Source organism: Archocentrus centrarchus, chromosome 1 (genome assembly GCF_007364275.1).
Source record: "Archocentrus centrarchus isolate MPI-CPG fArcCen1 chromosome 1, fArcCen1, whole genome shotgun sequence".
NCBI classification, from domain to species: domain Eukaryota; kingdom Metazoa; phylum Chordata; class Actinopteri; order Cichliformes; family Cichlidae; genus Archocentrus; species Archocentrus centrarchus.
The window spans coordinates 29,594,841-29,609,298 of NC_044346.1; the positions used below are offsets into that span (position 1 = coordinate 29,594,841).

The 14,458-nt window shown below is 40.2% G+C and overlaps 1 protein-coding gene across 1 annotated transcript in view; it reads right to left on the reverse strand.

The window, feature by feature from the left end:
* Window positions 1-14,458, reverse strand: part of LOC115783214 (adenylate cyclase 9) — a 37,563-nt gene continuing 23,105 nt past the window's right edge. Inside the window, exons 4-11 of the mRNA XM_030733942.1 lie at window positions 14,153-14,427; window positions 13,542-13,644; window positions 12,233-12,450; window positions 11,130-11,289; window positions 7,205-7,356; window positions 4,655-4,684; window positions 2,014-2,290; window positions 1-1,786 (exon numbers count right to left, since the gene is read on the reverse strand). Coding sequence (XP_030589802.1) covers window positions 731-1,786; window positions 2,014-2,290; window positions 4,655-4,684; window positions 7,205-7,356; window positions 11,130-11,289; window positions 12,233-12,450; window positions 13,542-13,644; window positions 14,153-14,427 — 2,271 coding nt within the window. The 3' untranslated portion in view covers window positions 1-730. The remainder of the gene's footprint in view (window positions 1,787-2,013; window positions 2,291-4,654; window positions 4,685-7,204; window positions 7,357-11,129; window positions 11,290-12,232; window positions 12,451-13,541; window positions 13,645-14,152; window positions 14,428-14,458) is intronic.

The following is a 14,458-nucleotide window of genomic DNA, read 5'->3' on the forward strand; positions in this document are numbered from 1 at the left end:
AATGTGCATTTAGTTGCTACACAAACTAAAATCTATGCAGCCTGCTTTGTAGCACGTCCCTTGAAAGTGAGACTCTAGCACAAATGAATACTGTATTAAGCCCTCATGTCAAAGCAGAATACATAAATTAACACTGCTTCATGTGATTCCCTCATTCTTCCCAAAGTTTCCTGCTCAGCCTATCATGCTGCATTGGCACTTATATAAAATCTAAAATAATTTTCCCTTAAGTAAGGTCAGGACTTTGATCAAGTTAAAACAGTTGATATGGCACGACAATAATGATTTCTGTAAGAAATACTTGCATTCAAAATAAAAGCATGAAGTAAGAAACCACAGCGTGTTCTGTAGTCTAACATTGTTAAAACTTGTTCAGTATTCATATTTTTGTTCACTGTTCTAGTCCTGAAGGCACTTAATAACAAAAGTTATTATGAAAAAAAGCATTAACAACACCAACAACTTCCTCTTTCCCTTTTCAGCCTTTTCTCCATCATAAACTGCTGTGCTCAACACAGGTAAAACCCACCCCAGAACTCAGGCAACACTCCCACAGAAGACGTCAAGTAGCCTCTTATAGGCGCCGTAGCCACTATTTTTGTTTGACATGACCAGTCCATCTTCCATGTCGAAGACACTTGCTTGAAGGAAAGGATATCCTGCCCACATCTGCAATCAGTCTTTGGGAGGCAGCAGGGGAACAGAAGACAGAGGAAAGAGACAGAAGGGATCAGAGACGAGCATAAAACTCCTCATTGAGTTTAGTTAACTCATTTGCTTCCTCTTCTTCATCCTCCTCTTCTTGAAGCGCGAGAGGAGCTGGCTGCACCTGGGAGGACCCTTGTGCACCACTGGGCTCTGGGCCTAGTTCAGAATGTGCAGGTGTGTAAAAGTCTGTGGCAGGGGGCTGCCCAGACATGTGTGCAGCGTCCCTATAGCCTTCCTCCCTCACTTCTGTGGGCTTAGCTGAGACAGGCTCAGTCCCTGCTCCTGGAGGCTTTACAGCACACTGGGGTTGAGGAGAGAGTGTGGAAAGAGAGGAGGAATGAGGTGTGGAAGAAGTGGAAGGAAGTGCCACAGGCTGGTCAACAGGTTCTAAAGTCTTATTAGCAGACAATACCACGGACGAGGGTCCAACTCTGACAGGCTGCTCTGTTTGATCCTGGTGTATACTTTCTCCACTTTTGGGGTACAGGAAAGTCCTCATTTGACCTTTGCCCTTAACATTCACAGTACCTCTATAGTCAAACTCTAAACCCATGGCACTAAGCACAGCATGGCTTTCCTCGCTCACCTGCACCCGACACTCCACACCGGTGGAGTCCATGCGACTGGCAATGTTGACCGTGTCTCCCCAGATGTCATACAATAGCTTTGTGGTGCCAATGACCCCTGCTGTCAGGGGCCCATGGTTAAATCCAATGCGAAGCTTGAACCCAAAGCCTAGCATATTCTTGTTGAAATCATCCAGGACTCCCATCATCTCAAGGGCAAAGTTGAAAAGGGCCATCAGGTGAGCATGCGGAGAATCAGCTTCATTCTCAGCCATCTGCTCGACATTTAGTCCCGACGCAGCCATATAGGTGGCCCCGATTGTCTTGATTTTTTCCACGCTTGAGAATTCAGTTTTGCGAAGGAGTTCGTCAAAGTCTCCAATTAGCTCGTTCAGGACACGGTAGCACTCTTTTCCACCTTCATAGCTCTCTTCATAGAACTCGCTGAAGTTCACAATACTGGCAAAGATCACACCCACACTGTCGTGGTTCTTGGAGTAGCTCTGGGTTATCTGAAAAAAACAAGGAGAAAAGAGGCCCGCATTAAAATGAGCTCACAAGAGAGAAATATCGTCTATGAGATTCAGAAAATATTAAGATTTTATTGTTGGAGATTTCATTGTAAATGGGTGCAACTCTCATTTTTTATCAACTGATAAGACTACTACTGCTATTCTTTAGTGTATTTAACCAGGATTCACTGTTTTCAAAATTCCAACAGTTTGAATGGCAACAAAACCTTGAGCTGGTCGGCGACATGGATGGGGATGATGTTGCCCAGTAACCACTCAGCCTGATCTCGCATTGTCTGGATCTTGGAGCGGTGCTTGTCAGCCTCTACGTTGCCATGATAATGGAGACGGTAGCTGACCTCAAACTCGCGGTTGAGAAACCAGACCAGGAGAAGAAGCAAGAAGAAGGCCAGGACAGCCTCTGGGATCAAAAGGTCAAAGATTCGCTGGGGAGGGTCAGGGACCAATTCCGAACCGCTGTCACTCAGTGTTGAGATGTTTTGTCTGAAAGATAAAATGATGGGAGAATGTGAAAAAAATTAGAGAAATATGCAAGAAGTGATTATAGAAGAGTTGAGAGGCAAAAGATGGCTAGGAGATACAGCTATTTCCTGGTGAATCTACAACATAATATCTTAATAAATTTTTAAAAAACACATACCTTGCAATTCTTAGCCCAGTTTTTGAGAGCTACATATGCTAAATCTAGATAATGTGCAGTCATGCTGGGAAATTTAAAATTCAAACTTAATCAAGTTTGATTCAATACTTTTGAAGTCCAAAGAGTGCCAAAAGGCAAGAGTAATTTTAGACTTTTACACCAAAATACTGATTCATCATAAAGCAGGCAGTTATACCTCCCCAACCATAAAAAAACAATCAAAATCAATGAACACAATTAGTAGACTGTCTATCTACATTTATATTCCCATGTGCCTTCAAATGAAAACAACATGTTTCTGCTGCTTGTCTGCAGTTTTTGCCAAAAGACATTCTGGAAGATTTAGAAAAACAGACTCAAGTCAAAGTCAATGAAAGAAATATTTCTTCTGTCCTGACTGATTCAAAATAAAACTTAGTCATTTTCATCCAATCACTTTCTGCATTTACGAGATCAACAAGAAAATTCAGTTAATTTTTTATTTGAAGATGCACTAATTTGGCAATTTTAAGATTATTTGAAGGGTCATTCATCCTTCAGAACATGTATTCTCTGGTTGACAAACCAAAACTGATGAAGCTCTAAAGGTCAACACTGTTTGGATGTACAATTTAAATTCTGTTATTTTATCACATTGTAAGAATGAGGGAAAAAAAACTATTTGTGATCTGTGTCAGATTCTACAAACTAATCCTGTGAATACACTAAATGTATAAACATACGGGAATAGCAGATGCATAGCACAATTTATCTTTTTTGGTAACTACACCTGTAGAGCATGTTCTGTGTAGGCCTGTGTGATTAACAGACAAACGAGACTTTTTCCTTCTGGGATTGTGCTTTGTCGTCAGCTTTGCCTAGTCTGATGAGTCTCAATTTCTTTTGCGACATTCAGATGGTGGGGTCACAATTTGATGTTAAAAAAACCCCCCATGAAACCATGGCTCCATCCTGCATTGTGCATCAGTGTGGTGGTGTAATGGTGTGGGGGATATCTTCTTATCATAGCTTTGTCCCCTTAGTAGCAAATGAGCACTGTTTAAACCCCACAGCCTACCTGAGTATTTTTGCTGACCATGTCTATCCCTTTATGACCACAGTGTACCCAACTTCTAATGAGGATAGCACACCATGTCACAAAGCTCAGATAATCTCAGACTGGTTTCATGAACATGATAGAGTTCACTGTAATCAAATGGCCTCCACAATCATCAGATCTCAATCCAATAGAGCATCTTTGGGATGTGGTTATTTTTTTTAATTTTTTGCATGTATAGAACGTACACATGAATAGAATCACCAGTCAGATTTGACTATCCTGGTGATCACTGAAATTAATGCTTTAAAATAACTGCCCAAACAAGGACCTAGATGTATTTCAAGATGGCCCCTGAATAGCAAGAAAGGACGTTAGTAAGTCATCATCTCTGGACTTCTATAGACTATGTTAAGTTATTAAGCAAACAGCTGTTGGGCTACTGGCAAGATAAACGTGGCTGCTAAAGTTTTTCTTGACACCCCCCCACCCCACCCCCCCATACACACACACACACACACACTTTATGACCCATGTCTGTGTACAATAACTCCACGCACCTCATGCAAAGATTAAATCTCCATGGCACATATACACCGCTTAACGTGCTGCTCTCATGTCTGGTGTAGCCACTTTCATTGATTATAGTGGAAATGCAATGCATACTTTATGCATTCAGTGTAGCCACAGTATAAGGCGATGGCCTCACTTATCCATCACTGATGGGGAAAAAAATATGGAGAATTTGACTGTCTCAGTTTGTTTATGTAACCCCCCTGATAAAACTAAAATAAAAATGCAATTCAGAGGTTTAAACATGAATGCCCAGAAAAGGAGCTAGCAAAGACTACAAAAGAAACTACTTTTTTTTCTATTGCGGACTTGATTAATGCTTAGTTTTAGCTCTAATACAAGATTTAAGCCAGTATGAGCTGTATGAGTCATTTCCACCACTACTGGCATTTTGCAGCAATTATTACTGCTGCACACAAAGAGAAAAAAAAAAGAGGAGACAGAGAGATGGAAGGAGAATAAAAAGCAGAGAATAGGTTAAAGCTGGAGAGAGCTGTAGTTATGACAAGCATAGGAAAAAAAAAAAAGCAGTCGCTCCTGTTGACCCCTCAAATGTCAGTCATCAATCAAACCCCTCTGTTTCCATGGAGACACTCACCCATGAACTGGCAAGCTGTTATTACTGGAGCTGAAAGACACAAGAGTGGTGTCAGTCAGGAGACCAGCCAAGGACCAGTCACATACATGCTCACAAACACAAACAAGATGCATGCATGACAGCACGTGATCAGGGGTTAAAGCGGGTAGAACGGTCTGAAACGGTGTTTTAGCACCTTCAATTTAAGAGTAATTAAATATGATAGGTGGCTTAATGAATCATAATATCAAGCAAGTTCATTTTTTATGTGCTACAGTATGACATTTCCTCCAGCTAATGCCACAAAGATATTAAAAAAAAATCAAAAAGTACTGTCACCCCCGTGGTTATTTGATAAACTAGAAATTTAAAACTTAAATGCTGGTTAAACAGTAAATGGTTGGTTAAATTCACAAAAATCTACAGCAGCATCACAGGTCAGCTGATCACAGCCGTTCCACAAAGAAAGCAAATCTACTAGAGCTCACTGTACAGGAAGGAAGACATGTTTCCCAATGAACTGTTTCACCATGTCTTAAATGCTATTTTAACCCTTGCATATGACATATATATAATGCAGATAATCTTATTTTTGTTGCTTGAACAGAGAAAGGTATGGTACTTAACAAATTTATTAGACCACCACCAAATGTAAGGTTTATGCCCTAAATTATGCCTAATTTGCTGTCCTAAATTAACAGTATTAGTAATTACCAAAATCATTTTTTATGTTTCTGTAATGGTTAATCCATTAGTATGCACAAGTTCTTTAATCAAAATATTTTTAATGCTAAAAACAAAATTATTGTTGTTATTAATAAATTTTTTCTTATTAAGATGCTAGATTACAGTTATTTATTTGCATTCCTGAACAGATAAATTAGTTTTAGTGATTGAATGTTTTTCTTGATTCATATCTGACTTCTCAGAGACTCACTGCACCAATGCAAAACCCTATTCTAGCATTAAAAAAGGTACTTTTAGGATTTACTGAAGAGGTTAAGCGTTAAGTTTGTGACTAAAAAGCATGGATATAATCATTTTTGCAGTTCTGTTGAATGCAGTATGTATTTGTAAAAATGTGTTTTTCAGAGTACAAACTGCACATGAGTATATAAGAATATAAAATTAACAATTCAAATGTTATTTACAAAGGTTTATAGTGGGCAATTAACTGCAAAATGTGCTATATTTAATATATATATATAAAAAAAAAAAGCATGTCTTATTTTGTGCCTGGTGTGGAGGTGATAGTTGCTGCTAGAAGTGTTAAATTGGAATGACAGGGGGAGATATTATCAGAATGATAACTGGCACGGGAAGATGGCTAAAGCTCTGAGCGCAGTGCCAAAACTTTGGCTCTGTCCTGGACCTCTTCACTGAGCACTCGTCCCGAATGTTTAGAGCTGAGCCCCACATATTTCTGGTCCTCTGTAATGCTGGCATTTTATTGAAACCGAGAAGAACTTAACTAACTGCCAAATACAAAACGCATCCATGCCATGGATGTATTACAGGCAGCAAAGTTACTTTTTATAGTGAGCAGAGCAGTTTGCACGGTTTCAGGTTTTTAATTCCATTTCTACACAGAGATCAGTTCATAATGAAAAGCAGAGAGCACAAAAGCCCTCTGCATGTCTGTGCACACAGATATCTGCAACGTCACCAACCATTTTCATGCATTTTGCTGTTTTTCTTCTCTCCATCAGATCAATTACGGAACATAATGAAATGTACAGCTATTAAAGCAACTCAGATTGGAAGTGTCCAGAAAAAAAGCAAGAGCAATGTGTGCATTTACTCACGAGGCACAGTTGCAGTGACTTCATTAAGATCAGATGGCAAATGACATTTTACATTCTTCTATACATCCTACAGGCCAGCTGTTACAGAATAGTTTGAAATAAAGCAGCCCTCCTCTGGATGAATCCTGCACTCCACTCTGATGCTCTTTGATTTATCCAGAGACCCCACGCAGCCTCCATCAATTTCTAACAGAATCATTTTATCAAAACATATTGATTACTCTTCAGCTGACTCTCACTGATGTGAACTGCTGTTTCTGGAGAGAAAATGTGTAAAACCTCAGTTTGTACTGTGCTGTTTTAGTCAGTACATTACTCACTCCTTCATCAGGTCTGCTCATTTTTGACCTGTTATTTTGAACTGCTTTTACAAGATTACTGCGGTCATTACTGAACTGAACCAGATGAGTCTGTTCATAAATTAGCACATTGCTGGCTGGTAGACCAGACACAGAACTTTCCACTCTGACTGGCACATTTTTGCAATTGAACCATCACTCTAATTTGCTCCACTTAATAAATCTGGACCATGGAGTCACAGAGAGAGGTTTTTGATGATTATATTCAGTGAATATATGTGAGATCTACAGGCCAAATATAAAGGTGCAAATTTGTGTGATCACATTTTACATTAAGGGCTGCTTAGTACTCACTACTCTACCCTACGCTGACTTAGACACTTCAGCCTTTTGTGGAGTTTCATGGTGAGTATCCTACAGAGTAACCTACACTTAGTGTTTGTGTATATGTGCAGTTAAGTTCTCACCTGTCCCCATGCAAAGGACTGCACAACAGCAGCAGCAGCAAAGCAACCCCTGTAGCAGTGGCCAGGACTGAGCGCATCCAGAAACTCAGCTGACAGAAGTTACAAAACTGGATGATGGCCAAGACGGTGGCACAGCACAAGAACATGGTCACCTGAAGGAAAAAAAAAAGATAGTTTTTCAAATGACTTAAAGATTACAAAGGAAACGATAAAGAACGCTCTCCACAGCTTCATTTGGTGTGGGCTACTACTGTTTTTTAATTGTATGAATCAAGCACAAAAACAAAATTTCTTGCACATTCAACTGTAGTATGCACTGTAAAAACACTTAATAAGCAATAGCAAGTGTACCTCATGAGTATGACATAGTGAAGTAATACCGCCTGTCTCATCAGCTGTAAAATCCATTTGTTCTGTTTAAACAGTTAGTGGTTATGTTGTGCAATGCAAGTGCATCAAACTACGTCCTTCGCACAAGTGCCAAACCAAGCATTTTGCAGCCCAAAGGCAATCCATAGGCTTACTGAATAAAATATAGTTAAAGCTTAAAGGTGTTTTGAGCAAACTTCTACTTTCCCACAGCTGCACCCATAAAGTGCCTTAAGATGTATATCCTTGTGAATTGGTGCTGTATAAATAAAACTGAGTTGATTAACTTCCCCTTTTATCCCACAGCAAATGTTTTTCTCTACATTTCTTGTTGCCTCTTCCTTGGGATTTGACTAGCTAATGGCACCAACGCTGCAATATTATATCCTAAATAAAATGTCGAGAGCAGTTTAGTGAATTTGTTTAGTGAGCGTACAGACATTTTCAGTTTCTACTTTCTGGACTAGCTTTGGTTTACAATTTCATGGAACCATTTTATTTATTTATTTTGTCATACACAAACCTTCACTAAAATCAAAGGGAATCTATTATGCTCTTTTCTAACTCCATATTTTATTCTTGGACTTTACTTGCACAATTCAAAATATTCCTTATTTAACTTAAACTGGGCCATGATGCAGCACCTCAGTTCATTCACTCTCTGAAGCAGGGTGTTTCAGTGCCTCTCCCTTTAAGCTAGCTTTCATCTGATTGGCTGCCCCTTGCAAAAAGAGGGTTTGAACAGCAGGTGGGTGGAGCTGCTGCATTTTCAACCTGAGGTGACATTATAGTATTGGGCCACCTACACTGGCACTGTCATACTGAAATAGCAAACTCAGAAGCACAGAACTGTCCAAAATGTCTTGAAGCATTAAGATTTCCCTTCGCTGGAATGTTCCAGACTCATCAGTGAGACTCGTCAGTCAGAGTGCCAGATAGAGAAGAATGACTTGTCACCCTACAGAACATGTTTCCACTGCTCCAGAGCCCAGTCCACTCCATCCAATGCTTGGCATTGTGCTTGGTGACATAAGGCTCGCATGTAGCTGCACAGCCATAGAAAGACATGCCACGAAGCTCCCAGCGCACAGTTTTTGTGCTGATGTTGATGCTAAATGAGGTTTGGAGCTCTGCTGTTACTGAGCCAGCAGCACTCAGTGACTCGGCTCTGTAACTTTACGTGGTCTGCCACTTCATGGCAGAGTTCCTGTGGTTCCTAAATGCTTCCACTTTGCAATATGACACTTAAAGTTGGTCATGAAATACCTAGGATGGAAGAAATTTCACAAACCAACTTCTTGCAACAGTGGGATCCTATTACACTACCACACTCAAATTCAGTGAGAATGACCCATTCTTTCACAAATGTTTGTGGTGCTTGATTTTATACACTATGACTATGGGACTGAATGAAACACCTGAATTCAGTGGTTTGGGCCAATACTTTTGTCCATATAGTGTAGCTTTGAAGCATACTTACAAAGAAATGAACAGTCTCTAATGTTTATGGTAGTTTCATTTTAATGGAGAGAGACAGAATATCAACCAAAAATCTAGAAAAACACATTACATAAAAATTATAAATTGATTTGCATGTCACTGAGTGAAATAAGTCTTTGATCCCCAAAGTATTTGGTGGAGAAACCCTTGTTGGCAAGCACAGTGGTAAGATGTTTCTTCTTGAGCAGGGGGATGGTGCAGTGTGTTACCGGTGGTGTTCTTGGTGACTGTGGTCCCAGCTGCCTTCAGATCATTAACAAACTCCTCCTGTGTAGTTTTGGGCTGATCCACCACCTTTCTCATGATCATCCTCACCCCATGAGGAAAGATTTGCATGGAACTGCACCGAGGGCGATTGATGGTCATTTTATATTTCTTCCATTTCCAAATAATCGCACCAACAGTTGTCACCTTCTCACCAACCTTCTTGCTGATGGTCTTGTAGCCCACCTACTTGTGCAGGTCTATAATCTTGTCCCTGACATCCTTTAACGTCTCTTTGGTCTTACCCATGGTGGTGGAGAGGTTAGAATGGAAGAAACTGATTCTATGGACAGCTTTGCTTTATACAAATAACAAGTTGACATCAAGAGTATCTGTAATTGATTGACTGATTGAAATCTGTGTGTCACATGGGTACACAGCCAATCTGTGGGAGCCAGAATTCTGGCTGGGTTGTAGGGGATCAAATACTTATTTCACTCAGTGACATGCAAATCAATTTGTAACTTTTATCTAATTTGTGTTTTTTTTTCTGGAATTTTAGCTGATATTCTGTTGCTCTCTATTAAAATTAAACTACCATAAAAATTAGAGACTGTTCATTTCTTTCAAAGTGAGCAAACTAACAAAATCAGCAGGGGATCAAATAATTATTTCCCCAGTGTAAACCAAATATAATGTGATTTATTTAAGAGCAGTAAAGTGGATCTTGTCTAAAACATAGTGATATGGGCACTTTATATCTCTATTCATACAAACACATGTTGACAGCAGAATTAATTTGGGGACATTTACAGTTTTGTCAAGCACCTGTGTTTGATGACAATAAAGGCTTCTGATTCTGATTGTGAGGTTGTTCATGATTACATTGAAATAACATCTTTTTCCATCTCATTACTACACATGTTCTCCCCTCTCCCTGTCATGCCCTTCCACCCCCTTCCCCCCGCACTGTTATTGGGTCTTAATAGCTTCAAAGGCATTAAAGTCCAGAAAACTGCATCTCTAATTAGCACGTATCCCTGTGACTGCAGCTTTGATCTGCAAGCCCCCAAGTGATGGAGAGAGCTGAGGGAAGAGACTGAGTAGGGTGGGAAAGAAATGGATAAAGACATCGAGTGTTGAAAAACAAGATATGAAACCACTGAACATCTTGCAAGCAGCCGTTGGCTCAAAGCTGAAATACGAGACCCAAGCTTACACAGAGCTGGATATGGCCTTGACTCAAAACGGCAGAAAACAAGTAAGGCTGTTCTCAATCTCCACACATGCAGGACTCGAAGAAGAAATGTCAACATTTCTGGTGCCAAAATCCACAGGCAAAGTTTATTGGAGCCTATGTTCATTCTACAGTTCCTATAAGGGTTAACACCAGTTAATGAACTGCCGTTTTTTTAGACAACGATGAGCATGGTTTCAAATCGGCTGAGGGATAACAGTCAGCGCAAGCTTGAAAATCACAAGTATCACGTCCAAAAGTAGGGACAACAGAGGCACAGTAGTTGCAGTGAAAACAGGAGCAGTGGTTAAATCAACTGTAATACAAGTACTATTAGTCCCAGCATGGCAGCTTTTGCAGTAGCGCAGGCAGCAGCTGTAGCAGCAATCTCTCTGAATGGCACTAAAAAGCAGCATCTATAATGGTGCAAATTTAGTAGGGTTACATTTTTTACTTTAACCTTCTCTTTCCGATACCTTCAGATAACAAATGTGTCGAATATTGTGAGGCTGTGAACGAGCAGATGTTTGGCATTTTTAGGATCTGGGATGACTATATCTGGATTTTTATAAAAGCTTTGTTTTTTTCTGATGAAGACAATTTTATAATGTTTACCTGGGGGGGCAGCTGGATGCTGGAAGTGAGGTGGGACAAGACAGAGATGGCAGGGAGAGAGACCAACACGGCCCCGATCACATGACGAGACACCCAGCCAGAGACTACCAGGAGGAGGGAGTGAGTACAGCTCATCACCTGCTCCAAGTAGAAGGCCATACTGCAAGAGGGGAGAGGAGAAGAGAAGGAGGAATCATTCTTTGCCGCAATGAGAATTAGAATTAACAAAAACCTTAACAATAACTGAGCAAAATCAAAAGTTATGCAGAAAGTAAAGCAGAGAAAAACATATTTTCTCTTCTCCTCTAACTCCCCCCAGTACTTGCTCTACTCAGTCTGGGAAAAACTGCAGCAGATTCTCATTACCCTTAATTAATACATTATTAAAACAATAATACTGTCCAAGTCACAGGAAGAAGATGAAGATTTATTGCCCATTTAGGCAAACCAATAAGTGAAAATTAATTAATCTTTAAATGCTCTCCATGTGCAGTCATTAAAGAAAGTACCACAAGAAAACATGTCCCTAGCACTCTGAGTACTGGAAAGTCCAAGTATAAGTTTTTTCTTTAAGCCTGGTATGAGTTTGTCATTGTGCCGGTTTCTGAGTGAGTACTGGACCAGGGAAGTTTATCCATGGTGTAGGAGCCAAGTAAAACATAAAATAAGAGTAAAACAATTCACGCTGGTCTCAGTGGAGAGTCGCAGTGCTGCATGTTGGTCTATCAGTAGTTTTCAGTTCTGTGGCACTGAAGCCCAAGAGATACAGATTTTTTATTCAACTGCAACAGCAGTCGGCTTGAAAACAAACAATTGTGTATTCTTACGTCCTGCTGGAACCGCACTGAGAGTAATGGTATAAATAACACTTCAGAGATTTCACTGTCCCGCCAGGAAAAATGAAATCCGGGGAAAACACTGAGTCTGTGTCATTGTTTCATGAAAAGGCCAAATTCTGAGACAATGAATGTGTTATGTTATAAAAATGTTTTTATTGGCAGATTGGTCAAAACATTTTTGATATGCAACATGTGTGCACACTCACGCACAAAAGCACACCCACAAACACTCCATCTGTATGTCATCGGCCTAAACGTCCTCACCGTATGGAGAGCACCAAGGAGGCCAGCTCGAACAGACCAGCCAGGGGAGCCAGGGCCAGGGCAGCGGCAGCTGGAGAGCCTACGGTGGATGGGCTCACCAGCGGTGGAAGAAAGCAAGCCAGGGTCAGGGCCATGAAGACAAAACAGCTAAGGAGAACATCCAAGAAGGAGCTGAAGGTGGTGCTTGCAAAAGTCTCCACCCGAACCCTATTCCTCACCTGAAGGGAAAGATTAATTGCAATTGCTCATTTTCATAAAAGCTATACCCACACCTGGCAATGCACATATATATGTGCATGTTTTACAATCACACTTATCTAAATGCAAACTGTAAACTGTTCATCTGTACAAAGTTAAACAATAAATCCTCCAAAGTAGCAGTACCTGTGTCTGTACTGTGTTTACATTGTTTCCAACTCTGATTTGAGTGAAAAGAACCTTGTTATTGCTTATTATAAGCTAATAGTTTGTTTCAAAATTAATGACATTTTATTTTAATTTTAGTGAAAAAACTAAATGACTAAATATTTTCATCCTTAAAGTGAGGTGCATTTGTAGGAAGGACAGGAACTACTAGCATAGTGTAGTACTGCTGAGATAATACAAAATCCATTCAAAATTTCTACTTCAGAACATGTGCCCTGTAAGAAAATAAAACCTGTGCTACTTTAACAAATAAGAAATATTTTCATAATTAATATATTTTCACAGCTTAACCCAAAAGTCATAGTCATGTGCACACTCTTATAATGACACACAAGAGATTTTGTATGAAATGATCCTAGTGGGGTTTTTGTTTGTTTGGGCTTTTTTTTTTGTAGTAACACTGGTTTAACAGCAGGGGGCCACAAGACTGTGAGGTCAATGCAGGCCAATTGGAATGGGTCCTGAGTGCGAGAGCGTGTGGTATAAAATTTCGGAAACAAGGGGGGTACAAGGAAAAACTTACAACAACTCCACCCCATCAGTCAAAGTGCTTGTCTCTCAAGCACACACTGACACAGATTGAAACACTCTGCCCCAGATTCAAAAGATGCATTAGGGCACTACTGTTTGACATTTGTCTCTTTACTGCTTTTTCTTTTTTAACAGTGGTTTAACTTTGTTTGTGTTCATTTTTTCTTATGACTGTAGGAAATATCCTCACAGGAAAAAAAAAAGAAGTCACATTTCATCAGCCCTCTCTTCTGCCGGGTACTATTTTTAGGTAAACCTAAAGTTAAACAGCAAAGTGTGTTAACATCACAGTCACAGGTAGGGTCATGAAACAAGTGGGTAAAAAAATGTGTGTATGTGCATTTGTGTGTACCTCTTCCTTGTAGCTGCTCCGATAGGCCTTTTCCAGAGGTCTTTCAAGAAAGTTAAGGCTGATCTTATTGATGGGTGGCTTAAAAAAGTAGTCCTTCATTAGACTGGAGATCAGAGCAGAGAAATAATCAGACAAATTGGGCAGAAAAGTTAGCAACTGGTCAAAAATTAAAAGAAAAAGAAAAGAAAAAAATAACAATTTTAGGTCACTTAATATTTTATTGTGTGAAAAGAAACTGAACAAAATGAAAAATGCAACTGTAAGAACTTCAAGATGGTGCGAACAAACTGTGTAACTGAAATTGCTCTTACATAACATAAAACACTGGAGTCATCAAGTAATCATACAATGTTTGCATTGCATTTTTAAGACCATCCTGAGAACTTTGTGTGTGGAGTTTATGTGTTTATCTCTGGGGTCTGGCGAGGCAAGCCCTCAGTACAAAGTTTTATTCATGATAAATCTTTAGAAAATGATGAAAACATGGTATTGCATTTAAAACCAAAGTGATATCTTTATCACTGTTCACTCTGTTGCCCAGTCCTGCATAGTTAGTCACCCTTGAGTGACCTTATCAGATCATAAATTCCACCTTTAACCACTTTGCTCACCTGTCCTCCCTGATAACGTCAACAAAATGGGCGTCACTCTTCTGTCTGAAGTTCTTGGCACGCAACTGGATCAAGGCGGAGTGATCCATGCCTGTACCTGTTGCCCCCGTGCTCCCAGCCATGCCGAGACTGGTGCCAGTCCCCGTGCTAGTGCTGGTCTTCTTTTCTTTCTCCTGGAGCATGTCACATAGAGAACTCTGGCTGGCCCGCACTGGTTCCTCCAGTGGGGGACTCAGTAGACCGTTGGCTGCCCTGGGGCTGTGACCTGGGATAAACTGACGAGGAGACAAAGGTGGTGAAGGGCAT